Below are 22,406 nucleotides of genomic sequence, written 5' to 3'. Positions count from 1 at the left end.
GGATTCACATTAAAGTTTAGCATTATCTGGTTAACAAAACTGATAGTTCATAAAGTTTTTAGAATAAAAATTCTCTCATAAAAATGTTTCATTGTCATGTGCCTGTAGAAATAATAGAAACCATCTAAAACAGTATAAAAGCAATGTTTGAACTTAAAAGTAATATTGTTATGTACTGTTACGAACTGTGACTGAACCACATGCATTTAAAAGTACGTTAGACTAAAATTTGATTACTGACCGACCTGTGAGACCAGTTTGGGCATGGGCATTTTTAGTGAGATTCGTTCATGTTTTAATCTTTCCTTCCATCCTTTTCCTTTTTGTGTTTCCTGAGGAATAATTTACAGCCACGTAGCATATGTCAAAGAATTCTATAAACTTTTCCGAATTCTTATTTTTATGAAAAGTAGTAAGTTTATCAAACGAGCAGATGATGAACTAGAGGCAGGTCAAGCTATGTTGGCATGCAACAAGTTTGTGTTCTTGCTGTCTGCCCTTTCTGCGTGCTATAAAAAAAAATGTATTAGACAAAGAGCTTTCAGTGGGTTGCCATTGCTACAGCAACCGCTTCCTGTCTATGCGTTTGAACCAATGACTTGTTGAGAGTTTGTCGTTTGGGTAGTAGAAGGCTGTGGGGTAGCAGGAAAGGAAGCAATGATATCTTTTTAACTGTATTTTTAGACTATGGTGAGGGTTTTTTTTGTTTAGCTTTTGGGGGGGAGGGTGTTTGTTGGGTTTTTTTTTTTTTTTCAATTATTGAGGTCTACAGCAGAACGCTCGAGATTAATTCTCTGACTTTTGTACAAAACCAGCTTTTTCGAATCTGTATTCATTTCAAGTCGTTGAGATACATGTTTTTCATTTTAGACATGTGTCTTTGATAGCAGATTACAGCCCAGAGTACTTGCAGAAACTGTAATCGCATGACTATCACAGAGCACTGTGCTGTGTGGTATGAGGGACCAGAGGAAGAAAACCAGGTTCTCTATAAAGAGGTCTTATCTATTTATACATTTTGTTGTTACGGTTTTCAGCTTTATTCCCTGGTGCTACTGTACTCCATGAACTCTTATGCCCAAAGGATACGTTCCAAATGACGCAGCTGGCTCTAACTAATGAGGAAGTGGTTAACTTTGGAGTAGAAAGTGCAGAAAAGCTGTTTGTTCGCTTACGTACAAAGCTCTCTGGAGTCAACAGGAGAGTGTTTCCATTGAACTCAACAGGATCTGTTCCAGCCTAAGCGGTCTTTTGGAAACTTCTCTGCAGCAGAAAGTTTGAACACCAAAGAAAATTCTTTGTGGTGGAAAGAAAGATATTCCCACTCAAAAGTATTGCAAAATTGTCTTATCTGTTACTTGTAGTTTACAAGCTACTTCAGAAGAGTGCACAGCTGTCCTGGTTTTGGCTGGGGTAGAGTTAATTTTCTTCCCAGTAGCTGGCATAGTGCTGTGGTTTGGATTTAGTATGAGAATAATGCTGATAACACACTGATGTTTCAGTTGTTACTAAGTAGTGCTTACACTACTCAAGGCCTTTTCAGCTTCCCATGCTCTGCCAGGTGCACAAGAAGCTGGGAGGGGGCACAGCCAGCACAGCTGACCCAAACTGGCCCAGGGGCTGTTCCATACCATATGGCGTCACGCCCAGTACAGAAACTGGGGGGAGACGGCTGGGGGGCAGCGGTCACTGCTTGGGGACAGGCTGGGTGTCGGTCGGCGGGTGGTGAGCAATTGCATTGGGCATCACTTGCTTTGTATTATATTACTATTATTATTATTTACCCTTCCTTTTCTGTCCTATTAAACTGTCTTTATCTCAACCCACGAATTTTACTTTTTTTTTTCTGATTCTCTCCCCCAACCCACTGGGGAGCGGGAGAGTGAGCAAACGGCGTGTGGTGTTTAGCTGCCAGCCGGGTTAAACAACAGCAGCCCAGCACAGAACCAGGAGCTGCTCATTCTGTCGCTGGTGATCATTACTGCTATTGCTGATATCCAGCAGAGGTAGGGCAGGATTATCTGTCCTAGAAGAGTTTTTAGTTCTCTGGTACATTGTCAAGGCTCCATTTGTAGCATTGGATTCTCCTCCATGCTGCATATCTCCACTGATAAATTGCCAGCTATGACCTACAGCTCCTGTATAACAAGACTGTAAGTATTTCTGCAGAATATAGAGATATTTATTTGCTGTATAAGCTTGAGAAATTATATCCCATTTAACCCAAGCATTATCATTTTAACTCTTAGTATGGGTAACTTCCTTAGAGAAAGGTAATTACCTTTCTGTGTGTATGCTTATAATGATGTATTTTGACCATGTGAAGTTTTGAGCGATTATGTTTGGACCCTTATAAATGTTTGAGTTTTTAATGAAATTGCTGTAAGTTGGTTTGCAGTCCTTCAATTTACTGGATTCATCAGAATAATTATGTTGTATTATTTATAATGTATTATGGCAGAGAGTATGCATTATTTTGATATCGGCTTTAAAATTTTCACTGGCATTCTGCAGATATGATAATTAAAAGTGCATGTGAAAGAATATTGCATTTGAGATTTAGGTAGCAGGACTTTTAAAATTCATGCACTATAAAGATACAACGTGTTTTAAAAGGTTTTATTTCTCTAATCTTCATAAGTAGGATGAACCCGTGTAATCCTTCTGTATTGGTTAAGATCTGCAGATTTGTTGTAGTTTTCTGTACCTCCACTCTGTCCTGTTTCCAAGTTCTGTTCCAGAGGAGATGCTGGTTGTGTTTGTAATGTTCTAGGCTTTCCTTACAGGATTGTTTGGGATCTGACACTGGTCAGTAAAAACAGACAAGCAGTGGTAGAATGCTTAATGGTGTGACACCATCTGTCAAAAACATTTGGAGACCATATAGCTTCACATTTCTGGATTATGATAAAATTGAATTAAGCCTATAGAGTCCCATGGCAGTAATTCTTTGCCTTCATCCTTCCTTTATTCTACACATGGTATTGAAAGAATGTCTGATCTGGAAGCTTTGGAGCCTGTCAGTTAGTCAGGAATGTGGTCCTTCCTGGAAATTTTACTTACGTAAGAGCTTCCGTTCTCTGTTGTGCTGGAAAGCAGCAATTCTGCTCATCTGTACATTGTAAAAGTACTTGCACCTTCAAGGTGGAAAAGTTGTAAATGAAAGTTCTGTATTCTGTAATTAGTCTAGACAAAGACAAGAGATGGCAGGCACATACTGTTCCGAGCATCCTCACTTCTCCAGCATGTGCGCTCCGCGGATGTCACGGTTGCATTGCGTTCTGCAGCAGGCTCCAGGTTGCTTGCCCGAGAGTTTATTTGGCTGCAGTTTTGATTTTCCATAAGTCAATAGCAAGCAAACAGATTTCTCCCCTAAATGTACTTACCACATTTACTAGACACTTCATGCATGTAAAAAAGGCATCAGTGCAAAAGTAGTAAGTTACTACATTGGAGACTTACTTCAACATGGGGTTTTTTTGTCACTCGCAGATTTATAGAGTAGGTACTTAGTTTGCAAATGTTTGTTCTAAGGAACTAAAATGGAAAAATTGTATCTTCTTTTGGTATTAGTTTTGATATTTCAGTGTATGAAATATTCTGGACTGTGAATATATTATTGTTTCATTGGCAGTAGTGAACAAAATTTCATTTTCTTCTGCGTAAGATATCGGAAGGCAGGTTGGATTTGTCTTGTTCAGCTTGTAAATAGTAAGTACTGAATTCTGATGCTCAGGTTTTTTTCATTTCAATTTGTGTATCCTAAGAAAGTTCTCCTTTTTTTAATACTTATAAGCAGAATTCTGTTGCCTAAAATGCATCATAAGGAACCTGCTTGCCAAACAAAATGTAATTGCAGAACTATTCCCCTCTGTGATTCTGACAAAGTTTATGGAATCCTTTGTAGTCTCTTTGGTGCTTCTAAAGTTAAAGTTTACAGGCAGATTTTTTTCCTGAAAGCATCAAATTCTCTGTACTTGAAAGTTGATGGGTTTGGTATGAGAGAGATTTTTCTAAGTCACAAAAATGAGTAATTACTGAAGAAGAGTAATTAGAGAAAAGTAGCCTGAGGGGAAAGAAGTTCTACTTAAACATTAAGCGAATACCATTAGCCATGCAAAAAGAGAAAAATAATTTCTAGAAGTGTGAATAGATGCACACGTGTTTGGTCCATTTATAGTTAAAGATAACTTAACTCCCAAGTCCATTTCTGCACTCCATTGAATTTTGGAAGGGTCAAAGGATGTATGCAACTGAACACTCCCAACTTAAAGTGAGCTGAATTAAAATAAATATTTTTTTAAAAATCCTGCACATCAGAGAAGTTAATCTTTTTGTTCAAACTCAGCTTTGTGGCTCGAGCCCTTTGACACGTTGCATTGTCTGGCTGTCCGCAGCATTTCCTTTCTCTAGCCAACAAAAATGTGTTTAATATGCATGGCGCACAGGTTTAGTTTCTTCTCTTCTTCCCCCCAGATCTTGTTTATTTTAATAGAGAAACACATAAGAGTTTTTGCTGTCTGGTTTAATAAAGCAGGCTTCTCGATCACCGTCACTAATTCATGGAGAAGGTTACTTTTCACTGCAAGCAAAACAGATTCATGTGTCATCCTGCATGTAGGGCTAGTGCATGCTGCTGAAGAGGTCGCTGACGGTGATCAAGAAGGAAGCCTACGCTTTTCCATTCTGACTTTTCTTGGAATGTCTGAAATGGAAGTACTATTTTCCTGGAATACCAGGAAATGAGTTTGGGTTACTAAAAAAACTTTAATAACCTCTACAAAAATTATGAAGTTTTACTTCCTTTTACTGCATTCTAAGTTAAAATTTTAAGAGATTTATTAAACAGTTCCCTGAGCTTCAGCCTCCAAATTAACTACAATCTCATGAATGAATTGTGGTTAACAAGTAAAATATGCTTTTGTATTGACTTAGAAAAAAAATCAATAGTATTTGATAGTTATCAAACCGGTTTTGCACTGTAAGGCAAAGTGAATTGTGCCTGAAAGACAATAAGCCGCAATTAAGGCGTGACATATTTGTGGCTTAATCAGAGGCAGGTACTCATAAATAGGGAATAGCAGATGTGAAAAATGTTTCAGTGTGCATTACTGACAGACTGGTTATAAGTGGTTAAGCAACATAGTAAGTCCCTTTTAGCTGTTTTTTCTGGTTTTGTGAACAGAGGACGCTTTAGACAGCCTCCTGAAAATTTATATGCATCCTTTGTAAGAAATGTATGTATATTCCTAAGTCTAAATAATAGAATATTACTGGTATTTATCTAAAAAGCACATAGTAGAAACGGTTGAAAAATTTAACCAGATGACTCACTGCAAAATATTGTTAATAAGGACTGATTCTTAAAAATTGTATGAGCTTGTACACTCAGGATAAACAGCTGGCTTTTTTCAATAGCACAGCTGGTGTAGAAACAAAATTACTACCATTTGAACAGGACATGAGCTATATTTGGCAAAACATTTGCATGAAAGCTGAAAATTTGCAACTTCATTTTCATTTATTTTAATTTTCATTGTACACCTGTTAACCACAGATCTGGACCTGCTCCTGTTGCTTTCAGTATCGCTCATTTAGGTTGTAAGCCATTATGTGCCAGGACGCTGCAAATTTAGAGTAAGCCCTGTTTCTTTAGCTGAAAATACTAGAGGAGGGTACTGTCTTTCTGAACATCCAATATGTTGTTGCTGAACTGCCATTCGTAGGAATTTAAACACGTACAGTATGTTAAGGATGTAATTTTTTCCTTGAAAAGGCAAAGCAAACATGAAAGCAGTAAGAATCGCACTTCGCAGCGTGCAGAAGTCGACTGTTTTCTGCTGCAACTCTTTGTGAGGCTACAAAAGCATGTTCCCATGAATTTGGGCAATACTAAAGAAGACTGCTGATGCAAGTCAGCAGATGTGTAGTGCATTGTGAATCGCAGATGCATGCAGGAATTAATTGAAAGAAGAAATTCAAGTTCAACTCTAAACTTTAACTAGTCAGATTCTTTATATGTTACTAGGGGAAGTGATATTCATACCATTGAATAACTTGTACGGTTTTCTAGGGCCTCAAATCACAACAGCGCATCATATTTACATTCAAATTTTAGGACCTAGATGTTTATAGTTGTTATTATAGCCTTCCTGATAAAGCTTGCTATAGAGCTTGTTCATCTGACTGGTTTTTTAAATGAAATTCCTTTAAACTATTCACTGTATGATAGTTCAGAAAGTACTGTTGCCTTCCTGACAGCTTATTCTGTGTTTTCCTGTCTTAGCTTTAATTTAGTCTAAGGATTACTAGACGGGCAAATTATTACACAGGCGAGGTTGGTTCCTTCATTTCTACTGTGGTGAAGCAATGGACATCCTGTAATAGGGACAGCGGTTTTTGCCAGAAATTGAATCTTTACTGTTCAATTGGTGTTGCAAGTTTTACAGAGATTACTGTCCTGAGCAGTAACAGCATTAATCACCTAAAATCGTCTATAGACAAAATAACCCTTTGAAATATTTAACATGAATTCTCTTGCACCTGTTATTTCTCCCACTGGTTGGTAGTGAATACCGTCTTGATTTCTTACGTGGCTTCTCTTTCTTCTGTGCACATTTTTCTTATTGCTGGGTTTTCCTGTGTTGCCTTGTTGTTCAATTCAGATGCTTCCTACAACTGATTTGCAAGACAGACTACCCCTCTAATATGTTCCAACCCCAAAATAAAATGACACTTGGAAATATGGCACTCGCTTAGCTGTGGCACCTCATTAATAATCTGTAATTACCTGAGGTCAGTCGTGTAGATTTTTGGTGGTATTCCTTCTTGTAACGACTCAATCCTTCTGCTGTTTCAGAAGGTTGGTTGATCTTGTGAATAGGTAAAAATAGATTTGCTTTTGAAGACAGTAATTTAGAAAGCTACCTTTGCTTCTGGAGCTACTTTCTCGTATTTATGCCTCAGGGACAGCCATTTTAAACTAACAGTTCATAAAAACTTCTTTGCACTTAGGATATTTCTACATGGCAAAGAGAATGCAGTGCAAAGGTGCCTATTTTGCTCTAAACACCTTAGTTTAGAAACTAGAAGTCTACAGTCTAAAACTAATGTATTAGCCTAGACTCCACACTGTTACTCAGCCAGGCTAAAGGAGATTTAATATCAATTCAGTGGGAGTCCGGGTATCTCTGCAAGGCGCTGCACTGGGCTATAAACAGACCCTTTCTGCGTCCTCTGTTTACTGTTCAGCTTTCCTTGCAGATTTTCCCAGCAGTCAAAACCAGCACTACTCTTTTCACATGACCCTAGCCCACAATGTAGTTCTTTTACCAGGAAAATCACTATTTTAGAAATATAAAGTGCTACTTTCACACTGGTAAGTTATGCTACATAAGAGAGACTGCCATGTTCAAATTTACAGTGAGTTTATTTTCTTCCTGCACATGGCTATTTAGGCAAAGAGAATGATTATTTCAGTGGCAAAAAGTTGTCTAACTCTGCAATGATTACAAGTCTAACTTCCCTCCATAGCAATGTCCTGCAGTGAAACCTTGAGGTGGTGGTTAATGCGTACTCTCAGGCAAGAGAGATATTCGCTTCTATTGTCGGCCAGGTAGTAGCTCTGAGAGCCAGAAATCCAATTGAAAGAAAAACAAACCAAACAAAACCCTAATTCAGAAAGCAAGCCAAGTAGGAGCCAATGCAAATCCCCCGGTACATGGAACATCAAATACCAGCACATTGTACATTCCTCTGCGCTAGTTAAAACCAATCTAGGAACGCTAAGGAAAACAAATCACCTTGTCAGAACCTGGAGCTCGTGTCATGGAAAAGATTTTCTTAAATTATTCTTAATAGCTATGAATCATCATCTGCACAAGTAGGGGGATCAGAAGGCAGAGCCGTGGTGCTCCGTCAGCCAGCGTTATAATTGCCCACAGGCGAGGGCTCTGCTTGAACCTCCAGATGAGCGCGGGGATGCATTCGGCTTCAGCCGTTTCAGAAGGCAGACAATGATGTCTAATAACCGTAACAACAGGAAGGATTTATAGTCAGTGAGTGAGATAAGAGAAACCACTTCTGTTTAAGTAACTGCTGTTTAGAATTTTTAAAAAATTACAGGTGTGTCTTGTGGTAAAAGCACTGAGCTGGAAATCACTAGATCGAGGTTAAATGCCCTGTTGTATCACAGACATCTTGTTTAAGGTTGAGGTACTAATTTAATTTCCATTTCAATTACTCAAATATAAAATAAGGATAATGCTTTCTTTGCCCGTCTTCAATATCTAACTGTAAACTTTCCATATTTATGGCGGTGTGTGGCTTAGGTCTTGATCGAGACCTGAAAAAAGCGCTTTCTAACATCAGAACAAAATACACGATGGGAAACTTCAGTGCATCCTCCTAAACACAGACAGTTACTCAAGCAAGTACGTTTTCAAACAAGTTATTCCAGACATAAAATACCTCTAAAGCTGCTGTTAGGAGATTGCTTGGAGTGACAGGCTGTGCATGTTTAGACAAGTAACTTACCTGGAGATCACCAGGCTTGTCTCACGGTGGTACTTTGAGGAATAATGGGAACTTGTTTTAAGTCATTCTAAACATGGAAATTATTATACAAGTGCTGAATAATATTCCTATTAATCTTTTTAGTAAAAAAAAATGGCCTGAAATGAAGTCTTGGAACACATTCACCCAGGAGCACCCAAAGAGTCTTCCAAGGACTATACCTTGAAAACAAATCAGAAACATATCAGTCAGTTTTCAGATTGTTTTCTATTAATGAGACAGCATTCTACAAATCAAAATTCCTTAATCAAATTGCTACTGTTTTGCCATAAGCAATGTCCTTGGATTCAGTGTAGCTAGACAGATACAACTGACGATGAAGTTGATTCATTATCTTTTCTTGCTAGAAGTAAAGCTTTAATCAAATGAAGTCATTGACAAAACACCTATTGCCATCAGTGGAGGCAGGATTGTGCCCTTTATGGCTGCCTCTACAGACGAGCACATTTGTGCGCAAGTACAGATCTGTTTCAGTTTAGTTGTTGCTGGTTGTCTTCTTTTTTTTCTGTTTTACCTTTGCAATTTTCTGAGGACAGGACTAGAAGCCACTGGCATGTTTTAACATGAATCACTGTGTGAGAAATACTTTCCATTGTCAAAATGCAGTGTGCCGAACAATGATTATCTTTAATAGGTATAAAAGACACTCGGCATCTTCTGGACTCCAGCTTCTAGCTGCAGGGAGGGATCTCACTACCGACTTGGAACGATAAATTGCATAAATTGAAATGGCAGCACCATCCCTGATGGTTTAGTCTAGTTATAGAAAAGTAAATGTAGATGAAGGGGTTCAACAGGTCTTTTGAATATGAGAATTGCCATATAAGATGAAGCCAATGATAAATCTGTTACATTTTCTATGAGCATTCAGATAAGAACTTCAAGGAATGGTGTAAAAAATTCAGATTATGGATAGCTTTGGCATAATTTCTCCTTTGACGGAATGTTACTTTTTGCATTCCACATGAAGTTTGAAAGGTTGTACTCTAAGACTAGTATTAGCTCAAAAACTGAGCAATAGTTGGTCAGGCTGAAAAAAATTCAGACATGTTTCTGCAAGGATTTCTTGTGCAAAGACGATAGGAGTTCTACAAGATGTGTAGGGTGGACACACACACCACTTTTGTTTCTTACCCCCCCGGTCTCAAGAACACCAAACAAGTGGTTTTTTTTTTTTTTTTTTAAACAAAATCAGATTGACCATCATTATGCTGTTGCTAACATAAACCTTGTTTCTTGTATGACTAAACTCCCAATAGGCAAACACCATCTGCCTGCTGAAGGAAAAGAGAAGTCACCACTGAGAGAATGTCTAACTCATTAGGAGTTGAGAAACATCAAGTCTACTACAAAAGCTATGGAACAATACCCTTAGCAATCTCAAACTCCACATTCAGTGCGTTGGTTTGTTGAAGTTCTTCCTTTGATATTGAAGATTTTTTCCCCTATTAAACTAAAGAGTTTTCAAACAAAGAGCTTTTCTCCAGAACCAAATTCAGATCAGGTGCTACTGTGTGAAACTTTACTAATTTCCTTGAAATAGTATATGGTCTTGGAAAATTCTCTTACAGCTAAAAACACGGAAATTCATGTTGTGATAGAGCAACATAAATAATAGTGGCACATTGGTTTACCCTTGCAGGAACAATGAGTATTGTTTACTGATGTAAAATGTTTCTTAAGTGATATTTCTCCACAATATCAATAGGAAACTTAGAAAAAGCTGTGACTTTTTTTTTTCAGGCATTTAAATTTCGTCAAGTTCTAAAAGACACATCTTTGCTTTGGATTTTATTCATGTAAATATAAACATACACTTTTAAAAAAGTTATTTTATCTGAAATGATAGTTGTGTACTCTCTGGTTTAGTAAAGTACTATAATTTCGGAAGTTAACTCTTTTTTCATCCTGCTTTAGAACGATACTAGAATTTTAAAACCCAGACAAAACCAAATGAATAGCGCACAAAGGAGCTAAGTTAGCTACTTTGACGTATGTGTAAAAGTATGCTTCTTTTGCAGAACACAGCTGCTTTCTAGCAGGACTGCACAGTCATGTCAATAGTTATGAAAGGTGGATATTTCCACGTGACTGGTGTCGGATCCATAGGTATGGAAAGTCATCGCCTGGGGAGAGGCGAGTAGCAGTAGGATTCCTGTAGAAGAGCTGTCCAGTGCCAGCTGTGGTGCCTTCTGTTTTCTTCTGCATCTCTCAAGCGAGAAGCGCCGTGCTGAGCTGCCCTGGATATCTTCTGTGAGATCTTAGGTATAATTGGAGTGTGTGTGATTTTGAGCCTCATCAGAGAAGCAGGATCTTTCTTTAAGCACTGACTAATGGTTGGGCTGGATGATCTTAAAGGTCTTTTCCAACCTAAACCTAAACGATTCTATGATTCTATGACTGTGCAACATCTGTAAAGCAATTTCTACTTAACACTGAACATCATCTGAAGAGTGCAGCAGGTATGCAGCTTAGCCACTCTTAACCACGTAGTCAGATTGATTTACAGTCTGTGATTTGGTATTTTGCTAGCATTTTATGGTAGTATGGGTCCATGAAAGAACAACAATCTCTGTTAGCAGAATATTTGGTGTTGTTATAGGTGGACATCTCTGATTCATGATGCTGGAGCAAACGAATGCTTTAGTACAACCCCATTGTTAGTTGTCAGTGTGAATGTACATTCATCTTGATATTTCTGAGCCAGTATTTCCAGCAGAAACTGAGGTCTGTATTTGACCATTAAAACCGAGAGCAAAATTGCAAAAGACTACATGGAAGTAGGAAATCAAAGCATGCGGTGATATGTGCAATCATGAAACACTTTCCAGAGTTGTCCATGGCAACTGGAAGTCATAACTTTATGGAATAACAAAAACCTCAATAGACATCTCAATAGAAATATTGGCTTTATGGCAAATGTAATTCGTCTTCCCTCTCCTCACCTAACCTTTTCATGTTCCACAGGCTATAAATTACTGATCTCTTTCTTTCCATTAGAAGATAAGCACCTTATCACCTCTCCTCTTTTCTGACATCCTTATCACTCCACAGGCAGTAATCATCTTTACTCTCAGGTGGTCTAATTGATACATATCTAATTAAAGGCAAAGCATTTTTTTTCAACTTGCATTCAGCTTTGAAGTATGTTGCTTTCATTTCAGACCTGAAGAACAGCTTCGTGTGCCTTGAAGTTCTCCTTTTTCCAACTGTACTAGTTGATCAAATAAAATATACTACCTCTGTCCACAAACTTTGCCTTGCCTGTGTACTAGTGCCTTCATTTATTGTTAGTGAAAAAGAGAAGACAATTTTTCATGGAACCTACATGGAACATACCTAGTTAGAAGGTATGTGTGAGGACTGCAGGTCTTCAAAGCCTTGAAGATTAGGATAAAATGTTTAAATATGATGAGACAAAGAAGAAAAGGGTTCAGCAGAGACTAAGGTAGATAACTGGATTAGCAAGAAAAATAATTTTAGGGCTTATCTCTTAAATGGGGACATTTTGTGTGAAAGACATACCAGAGATGAGAAAGCTGAATATATAGGCAGGAGATAGTGTCAGCATCAAATTGTTTAAAGAGTGTTATTCTACTTATCATTTTAGCGAATGTCTTAGGAACATCTGTGTAGTGAGAGTAGATTCTCCGAAGTTCTACAGGATATAAAGAGAAAGAATGATCATTCTAATAAAAAAAGGCCATCAATTCTCACAAAAGAGAAAGGAGAGGGAGAAACATTATGTGCCTAACACTGAAATTTCTAGGCACCTCGCAGTTGTATAGCCAGCACTTATGCAGAGATTTACTGATTTTTTTTTTCCAAATGCTACAAGGGTCACATTTTCACAATTAATTGATCTGACCCATATGACTCTCGCTAGTTTTATGACAACTGTATCTTTTTTTTTTTTTCCTAGTCCTCTTTTTTGCTAGTTCCAACAAGTTTTAAGAGTGGGTTATGTTCTTCAATGTGAGGAGATGTTTGAAGAAAGGTAATGGGAAAAAAATCCACTATAATTACCTAATTAGATTGGATCTATTTCCTTTTCCTCCAAGGTACCTCCCCGCTCCCTCAAGCACCCTTTTGCCCTTAAAGAACCTGTTTATAAACTTGAGGCATATTTAGTACTTTGGAATTATCAGCTGAAAGGCACTTTTTTGATGCAAATCATTTGATGCAAATTCACTGTTGTAGTGTGTGGCTGGCAAGGAAGTAGGAGGTGTCCTTTCAGCCCCAGGAGAAGGGAAATCCCTGTCCCCTAAGCGAATGATCCTGCAAAATGCAAGTTCTAAATTTTTTACCTTCTTGTGGCCTGCCTGCTGCAGGGGAATAAAATGGGGCTATGTGGAATTCAAAGAACTTCTGTAGGGAGCCCTCCATGATCCTGTTCCTTATCGTTTTGTTTAGTAAGACATGTCTTGTTGGCAGTTGTTAATAAGGTCTGTGATGGTTTGGGGTTTTTTCCCAGCTAATTGCTCTTTTGATTTGGGCTTTTTGGGATTTTTAAAGTCTGTGATAGGATTGCTGTTTATAATATGTAATAACCACAAGAATCTCGTAGAGTTTTCTGAGGTCAGACTGTCACTGTGCTTTTGTTTGCTTATGCTGAGCTAGTACTTGGCAGCTTGTGTAGTAGCTCAGCCATTCTCTAAATTAACAGGTTGTTCTTTGTATTTGAAATGATTGATGTGATTAGCATGTATATGCCTAAATAAATTACTTTGGGGGAGAGAGGGATCCAAAAGGAGAAAACTGGATAGGTCCAAAGACAGTTTGTTATAAGAACCGTGGTATGTTCAAGAATGTGGAAAGGACTTAAGTGAGAAGAATAAAATGTCAGACCAGAAAAATGTGTGGGAAAGTACAATTTTACTCTAAAATCTTTGCTAATGAAGGTTCAAGGATGTACTTTTTGGTTTATTTCTCTGGAGGCAAAAGCCCTGGTGCAGATGCAGACGTACTGAGAAAAAAACCCAACTGTCAGTACAACAATTTATTTTTCTGTGATAGCAATGTTTGGTCAACCCTCCCGGGTTTTGGCTTCCTAAGTAACTTGAGAACCTATAGAAAAAGGATCGTTTAAGTGCTTAAATTCATTTTAATAATATTGCCAAATCACTCATCTCAAACTCCTTTTTCGAAGGACTTACAAGGGTTTTTTTCTTAAGAGCTGGTGCTCCTATTTCTGTGAATCAGCAATAGTTCTCCTGAATCTTTTTGCAGGGCTTTGTTATTTGGCATTGTGTTGGCATGACAGGAGAATCCTGTGTCACACAGGATTTTTAGAGTTCACCTCCTTGTTAAAATCCCCTTGCATGTCAGCACATGGAAGCAGTAGATGAATTGTTTATTTATGCTTAACTTACATACTTACAAGTACAGTCTAAAAATAAAGGACTGGCCTGATTCTTTACATCTGTATGCACACAGTGTTTGGGTTTTTTTCCACAAGTGACACCCTGGACTTAGTAAGATAATGGGAGGACCCTGACTCATAGGTCTAAATGAAGCTGCAAAATACTGGTTTTCGCCCTTGAACTACCTTTTATTTGCACATACTGCTATATCATTGTATGACATTGGCTTTTGAATACACATGTATTACGTAAAGCTAATACATTGTTCTTGATTTTGCTTTGCAGTACAGAATTGGACAGCTGTACATGATAAGCAAGCACAGCCATGAGCAGAGTGACCGAGGTGAAGGTGTGGAAGTGGTGCAGAATGAACCCTATGAAGACCCAAATCATGGCAATGGTCAGCTAACAGAAAAACGGGTCTATCTCAACAGGCAAGTGCAATAAAACTGTTTCTCTCAGCATGAGCTGTAATAAAAATTTGCAAGGAATATCCCTTCCAGCCAATAGGCTTTTTGTTGCCACGAATACATGCCTCTTCCTGGTAGCTGCAGGAAGAAGGAAGGTGGGATAGACCCGTGGCTTGAAATAGAGAGATTAGTTATAATTTCTTCTAGAGTATCTTTTCCAAGTGAAAGAATTATAACTTGAAGTTAAGAATGTACTGAAAATCAGAAATTTTTGTTTTCTTTTACACTTAACTGTTTGTCATTCTGTTTTCCAAAATTATGGGGGGAAAACCAAACAAACTAAAAAGCAAAACCAACAAACACCCCACCCTCCCCAAAAAACCCAAAACCAAACCACTAAAATCATTTAAGGGTTTCTCACTTGATAATAATGTCACAAAGTACTCTGGTTTTGGTGACAAAAGATTTGCCTCAGCAAAGTTAATTGACATTATGAATGACCATTGGGCTTGTACAGTGATGACTTTCTGTACCAAAGTCATAAGCCTAAAGACATGATGGAAAAAATTGCTTTTGTTTCCCAAATGTTCCGTCATTTCTTAAAGTGAAATATGTGTGTCTTCCTATGGTGAAATTATACTGCTGAGGGTCAATGCCTCCACACTCACAGGCTGGAGATGTTTTAAAATACTTTTTTGTGTGTGTCCCCTATGAAATATGTTGCTCAATCTGTTCCCATTTTTACTACTGCTGATCTAATTGAATATCGCTGCTTTTCTGCTGTTCTTCTGTTCCCCTGAGCCTGTTTTGTTTTATTAAACTTATGCTCTGCAGCATTTTGTAGTGGGCATAGAAACACTATAGCTATTGCTTCTACATTGCAAGTTACTCCTCCACTGCAATCCTGACATATCTAACCTTAACTCAGGCTAAATTGAATCACCAGTAATGTTGCATGCACACACGCACAGCCCAATAATATATATATATCTTGCCAACATTTAATGTTATTGTAACTCTCTTCTCTCACAGGCTAGATACAGGACTTGGGAAAAATCAATAAATATATTCCTGTTGTAAAGCTCCCAGAAGTTTGGGGGTTTTATGTTTCTGGATTTTTCTTTCCTTCGTGTTAGAAAGAGATAAGGCTTTAAGCACTGAAGAGCATATTGAGAATTACCACGTTAGGGTCATTCAGAATAATCACAAGAACTGTGTCCAAGAAAGCATGTACAAGACATGCTTGGAAAGCATATAGTTTCTGGTAGTGCAGGCAATGGAACAAAGGATCTCTTATTCCAAGATGGGTACAAACATTGACAAAGAATATCTGTGTGCCTATAACAACTTGGGAAGTTTACTTAAAGCTATGGTGGATGTTTGAAGTCTGGCTCACTGAGTTTAATGATAATTATGAATATTCCTTGATAATCATCACCCGATTTGCTATTTGAATCTGATGTTGGTGTCACAGTACCACCAGATATTGCAGTACTATTAAAGCTTTGTGGAAAGGATCAGCAGGTTTTCAGGCAACTGTAGGTTTTGGTGGGAGGCCAGGATCTCTCTGGAAGCCCTCGCTCAAGGAGACATGCTGCCATACAAGATGTGCTGAAAACTTCTCTGCCTGCCTGCCTTGAGGAACAGGACTCCTTACACCAGCACAGTTCTCTCCCTCATCTTTTCTTCTCCCAGGGCCCACCGCCCTAATAAACTTGCTAGCTTTGCTTCACTTTATTTTGCTCTGGACTGATCTCTTCTGAAGAAATTTGAGCTTATATATTTCAGTGATGGTTTCTTGGAAAGATTTGTGCATTATTTTAATTCATCTTTTCTTGCCTGCTAATACTTTAATTCTTGCAGAGGGTCTTCTTGCTTACCAGTGGTTTCAGCTGGAATGCCTTTAAGAAACACTTCCTCAACATGTGCTGAAAGACTGAATTTCACCTGGGGAAGGAAGAAATTTAAAAAAAAAAGAGAAAAGAAAGAGAATGTGATCCACAGATACCCGTGCTGCTAAAATAGAAAGATTATATTTTCTTTCTCTGAATGGACCCTTGGAACAATGCATGTGTGTCTGTGTGACTGTCACTTGCTGGCAACTTGGCTGGCAGTGTGTGTTTTGCTCATAAAATTATTTGTTTTGGAGATGTGCTGTACCGGCAGAGATAGGTAGACAGGCAAATATGCTAAAAACAACAACAACAAAAAAAAATGTAAATGAGCAGCTGTATATTAACAAAGACATTACTAGTAAAATTTTCTAGTGTCAGTGTAAGCCTTAGTTATATTCAGAACTGTTTACTGCCTCTTCTCTCCTGCTGGAGCATTGTTTTCAAAAGCTGAAAGTGTGCATCCTCTGATATTTCGTATTTAGGCATCAGAGTAAAGTTTAGCAGGGGTAAGGGAGGGAGCAGAGAGTCATAAAAAGACATTGACAGAGGCTGACAAAATAAACAAAAGATCTGATACAGTGAAGTCTATCACGCAGTATGTCAAATGCTGCTTAAAAGACTGTACACAAGAAAGGTTTATGTAAAGAAAAGAATCTGGTTTTGAGCAACATCATCAAAGAGCAAAAGTCACTTGACTTTGAATCTTTAGATAATGTACTAAAGTCTGCATTTTGCCCCTGGACGAATACAATATTTATGTGTAGCTAGATCATGGTTAAATAAGCCTTAATGATCCAAACTGTATTTTCCTCAGAAATTTGTTAGTACGGCAAGTGAATTTACTTTCTGCACACAGTTATCTAAACATAACTGTTCCAAACATTTACACTTGGAAAGCTGAGGTCTGAAAGCATCTACTTCAGTTCAGTAAAGATTCAGTCTTAGGCTGGGTGATCTGCGCAACACATCACCAGACTAACACGATTTTAACTGAGTCCGTAAAGTACAGTGATATTTGTGGTCTCCAAAGTCTGCCTTCCTTTGAGAGACTTGTACTGCACCTTTGTTCCTGGCAGCTTCGGTGATTACAATAGACGTCATTAAGAAAGGGTTGAAAGATGAGTTCTCATGAACTTGCCTTTTTGAAATGCATGTTTGTTCATCACTTCTTTGGTACCCTGAGTGACCAGAGTTCTGGAAACGAAAGACCCAAGATCCATGGTAAAGAAAATGCTCCCACTTTTCCATGGTATTATTTAATTACCCTTTAATGATCTTTCCGTGTGCTGTATCCACACCTTTCATTCCTTATTCGACTGCTGTTGTACCACCGCATTGGTAAGTTCTCATGACAGACTGAGCTCTGAGCTATGACATCAGTTCCGTTAATTCTCTTCACTTTTGTGATTTACTTTTCCCATAAGCAAAATGGGACTAAGACTACATACCAGTCTCACAGAGGTGTGTTGAGTGATTTGTTAATTTAATATAAACGCTTCCTACTCAAGAGTTGGTGTTGGTAGTATGGGAAAAGCTGCGCGCTAGGCGAGTTGAACGTAGGGGTTCGTGTGCCAGCAGAGAATATGGAGGAAGAAGAAATAGTCTCTAAGAAGAAATAATGGAATCGGGATCGAAGTGGATTTAAATCACATATTTACTGATGACCTCTTGTTAGAGAGTGCCTCCCTGTGGTTAAGAATACTGTGACACAGATACCTTGTATGGGCTGACCTGCTGAGGTCATCCATGACCAAAGGTCTGAGGCCACAAATTCTTGAAATCTGCAACTCCAATTTAAATCTGATCAGCGATTATTGCACTGGCACCATGTTGCTCACTTTGAGAGGGGAACAGACAGACTTGGTTTCATACATGCTTGTGGAGAAAGCTGAGACAGAACGCATAGTCATGAGATGAAAACGCTGTTGCGAAGTCTAGGTATTGCTGTGTCCTGTGAAACACCTGTCAAATTGGGAGCACGTTTGGAAGTATCTGCTTTTCTACAATACTCATAAGTCATAACATACTCTAATTTTATATTTTCTTTTTATTTTCAGCAAACTGCCTAGCTGGGCTAGAGCAGTTGTTCCCAAAATATTTTATGTTACAGAGAAGGCTTGGAATTACTATCCTTATACAATCACAGGTAAGGAATAAAGCAGAAATGGTTACTGACTTGTACGTTTTGGGTAGTTTAGCTTACCTTCAGAAGCTCCGAGTTACATATTGAGCCACAGATGCCCAATTACTTTAACAACTTCCTGTTGAGCTGCATATATTTTTCCATCTTATATTGTCTGATACCAGGAAATAAAGCTTATAGACTATGGATAGGTAAAAACTGGAATGTGGTATCCATGCAATTTCTTTCTTGCAAACAAAACATCAGGTGCTTAGATTCTGTGCTGACTTGTACCCTTGATTGTCCCATAGACTTTAGTCAAATATAAATCAGATTATCTGACACAAATATTTTTATTATTAATGTATGTTTACTGTAAGGATCTTGCATCATTGTTTTATTTCACATTTCTTTTCTTTTTTTCTTTTCCCTCATCATCCTTTTTTTTTACAAATGGACAATTGGAAATCAGAATACACAGTAAGTTTTTCTTCCTCTTTTTATTCTAAAAATAGAATAATTATGTGAAATATAGTAGTGGGATGCAAACTGATTCCTTTTTAATATAACTAATACATAATGAATTCAATAGTGGAACTTTATTTTAGCTATTTAAGAAATTTAAGGTTAAATTTGAAGTGTTTCCGTGGGGATTCTATAAATTATTTACCTTATTTTTTATCACTTCAAAATAATTTGCTACATTTTTAGTCACTGACTATAACAAAGACGCTTCTATAAAACAGGGCAAGGCTTTTAAGGTTCCAGTTATCATGTGGAGACATGAGAACAGATTTTATTTTATTTATTGTTTTATTAACTTATAAAATGCTCATCTCTGGTATAGTATCTGGGAAACTGTACAATCTGTAGACAAAATTAAACATAATCTGGGCATGGTGCCCAGAAAAATCAGCTATTCCCTCTAGCAGAGCTAAGGCAAAATATAGCACATAAATCATGAGAAAAATTGTTTTAACTCTGCTGGCCTCAATAACATACAGTAAGTTTTCAGCAACCTTTGGAAGATGAAGTAGAGATGGTGAGGAAGTTCCAGGTGAAGGGAGCTTTCAGAAACTCCTGCCTTGATTTAGTTTGAAATTCTGACTGTAAATAAAACATAATCCACTTGTTTTTCTTAACTCTGCAGTGCTCAAAATGTTTGTGCAGTTTTTTAAAAACCAGTAAAGAATATGGAGAGGAAAAAGACTTTAATGTAATAAATGTGAAAGAGAAAAAACTAGGGGGATTTAAAGGCTCAGATCTGAAAGCTGGAGACGTAGAGTTGAAACTTTGATGACCCAGTTTGAAAATCCAAAGTACTAAACTGTGCTTTTCAGTATGTACTGTAGATACTTATTACATATTCTGTTTTGTTTCATGTTTAAAATTCATTTGATTGTCAGAGGAAACCCAAATGTCCCATAATGGACAGTAGTAATGAGGGGACAGATTCTCAGCTATTTTTGTCAGAAGATATCTTCAGTAGTGCCTACCACAGTTTACATTAATTAAGGGTTTACCCTTTGATAGCAGGTTTAATCTTAGGCTGGGAAGATGACATGTGCTATGTTGCATTGATGCCTGTTACTTACTCTGTTGTATATTTTTTCTTTAACTGAAAGTCAACTGAAATTTTTTAATGTGATTTTTTTTTTTTCTTTAACTGAAAGAGACAAGTAGGAATGATTAAAGGGGTGGGAGCAGTCAGAAATACATGGCTGAATTTGAAATGCATTATCCAAACCAAACAGCAGCACTGTACTTATAGAATTTGAATCAGGAGGTGATCTTTATCTAATCTGATGAGACAACACCTGGAACACATTTTTGTGAAGGTCTGTAGAAGGTATACAGCTAAAGAAATGTTCAAGAGCATCAGCAAAAATCGCTGCAGAGTTGAAGAGACTTGTAAAGAAAAATTAAATTGGTCTACAAATGTAGAAGGTAGGCAAAACAGTCACTAAGTGACAATATAACTGCTTATGGGAGTTGGGGACTAATTATTCACCATGGTGCAAGGAAACAGAACTAGAAATATTGGGATGAGATTAAGGAAACTGTATTTCAGACAGAAATCTAAAATACACTTTAATGGAGCTGACAGACTATGCAATTGTCTTCAAGGGAAATAGAGAAAGTGCCTTTGCCTCAAACCGTTGAATCTAGAACAAAAATATACCACTGGGAATAATTCCTATCCTTGTCTAGAATATTTCTTTAAATTTTGATCATCTATATTCGTTAGAGAATTCTGAAAGAAAGAATAAACTCACAGACATTGCCCAAAATATGTAAGATAGCTTGAAAACCCTTTTCTTAAAGATAGTAAATTCCCTCCAAAGAGTCTGTGGGACATCCTAAGAATTAAATTGAGCCTCATTTCAAGGAAAAATTATTCTAAAGGCAGGCCAATAATTGGATAAATAAAGCATAATCTTCTCGAGTCAAGTACATACTGCTATGTAGTATGTTCACACCTTGCTTAACCTCGTTAAGTTCCACTCTAAATAAAGAACAAGGACCTTAAAGGCTCAGTAGTGTTCTTTCAGTGTATGTTAGTGATTTGGAAGAGGATGTGAACAACAGACTGAATCTTGCTGATAGTCTTCAGGTTTTTCAGTTGTAAAATACAAAGGCTGTTGAGAAATTGCATTCAAGCACGTACATTAGCATTCAGAGATTCAATGCAGAATAATTTCATCAGTCTGGTTTTCCTGTGAAATATTATGGATTTCATAAATATGACCTTCTTAAGGACCTGAAATTAGGGCATCTAAGAAAAAAAGCTCAGCAGGCATTGAAAACAATTTCCAGAATATTGTTCTCTGCAATGGTAGTATAAAAAGCCAAGAGTGATTGGATGCGTGAAAACAGGAATGAAAGTTAGAGTGTCATGATGTCAGTACTCTATAATCTGGGTCCAGTTATGATGGCATCTGCTTTAAGGAATGGTATTTGTTACACAGCAAACCCCTAAATCTGACAGCAAACAGCAGGAGATGACTGCTTGGTCTACTACCAAGTCTCAACAACCATATTAATAATATGTAAAAGCAAATGACACACTTAAGATAATGAGCTTAACAGAACTATTGCACAAGTGATGCTTTTGTGGTGTGTAATATGGGAAATACTGTAATGTCAAGAGAGCATTTTAAAATGTACACTATGCTGTTTGTGGAGGAGGGCCTCATTAAAACTGCAATACAAAAGACTTCCTATCAGGAAGATGAGACATGGGTAATGTCCCAAGAAATGCTTTATCAAAGCTTGAGCTAATCCTTGCAAGCTTCCTGCTGACATTGAGAGGGAGGAGGAAGTAGAAAAAAATTCTTTCGAAGCTGAAGCCAAAGGAAGTCATCCAGATTTGGGGGTACTATTTAAAGAATAAGATACTCCTGTAAAGTTCAAACCCTTGTTTTAGTGGCTGAGGCATTACTTAAGGACTGTGTGTGAGAAAGTCTCTTAAACTTAGAACTGGAGTTGCTTTGGTTTTGATTTTGTAATAGAAAGCTGACAGGATAGCTTGCTAGAATAAATGTTTAAGTTTTATTTATAAGCTCATTTAATATTGTGATTAGGTTGATGTTAACTCGTAAATTTGGGATACTGTGTTTGGGATGTAGAAGTATAGAAGTAACTATAGAAGTAACTCTTAGGGACTCTGCTCTGTGGTCTTGGGTACTGGTGAGTGCCTCCTGTCAAGCTAAACATGCTATTGGGGAATGGGTGTTGCTCAGAAAGAATTCCTTTGCGAGTCACAGGCTGGAAGCTTTTTCACTGGAGAATGGACGAAAAATGCCTTGCAGCTCTCAACAAACCCTGATGTGCCAGCTTATCACAGCATTTGCAAATATGTATCTTTAGCGTAAAATACTTACGCTATTCTTAGATATGTGGACAAGAATGACTGAACTCTCAGGAGGCTTTCTTATTTTTCTTTCCGAGGTTGTCCAGCTAGATTAGAAATAATTAACTAGAAAGCAAACCTGTCTCTATTGCAAACCAAGCGAAAAAGGATTGCACAGAACTAAGTTTC

At 37.7% G+C, this 22,406-nt stretch overlaps 1 protein-coding gene across 1 annotated transcript in view; it reads left to right on the top strand.

Annotated features, from left to right (window-relative positions):
- PITPNC1 (phosphatidylinositol transfer protein cytoplasmic 1) overlaps positions 1–22,406 on the top strand; it is an 82,799-nt gene that overhangs the window by 25,068 nt on the left and 35,325 nt on the right. The window contains exons 2-4 of the mRNA XM_075719906.1: positions 14,223–14,371; positions 18,300–18,388; positions 18,837–18,844. Of these exons, the coding sequence (XP_075576021.1) occupies positions 14,223–14,371; positions 18,300–18,388; positions 18,837–18,844 (246 nt within the window). The remainder of the gene's footprint in view (positions 1–14,222; positions 14,372–18,299; positions 18,389–18,836; positions 18,845–22,406) is intronic.

This window comes from Pelecanus crispus, chromosome 12 (assembly GCF_030463565.1).
Source record: "Pelecanus crispus isolate bPelCri1 chromosome 12, bPelCri1.pri, whole genome shotgun sequence".
NCBI classification, from domain to species: Eukaryota; Metazoa; Chordata; class Aves; order Pelecaniformes; family Pelecanidae; genus Pelecanus; species Pelecanus crispus.
Note: the sequence above shows the minus strand (reverse complement) of the source record. Positions and strands in the feature narration are given on the sequence as shown.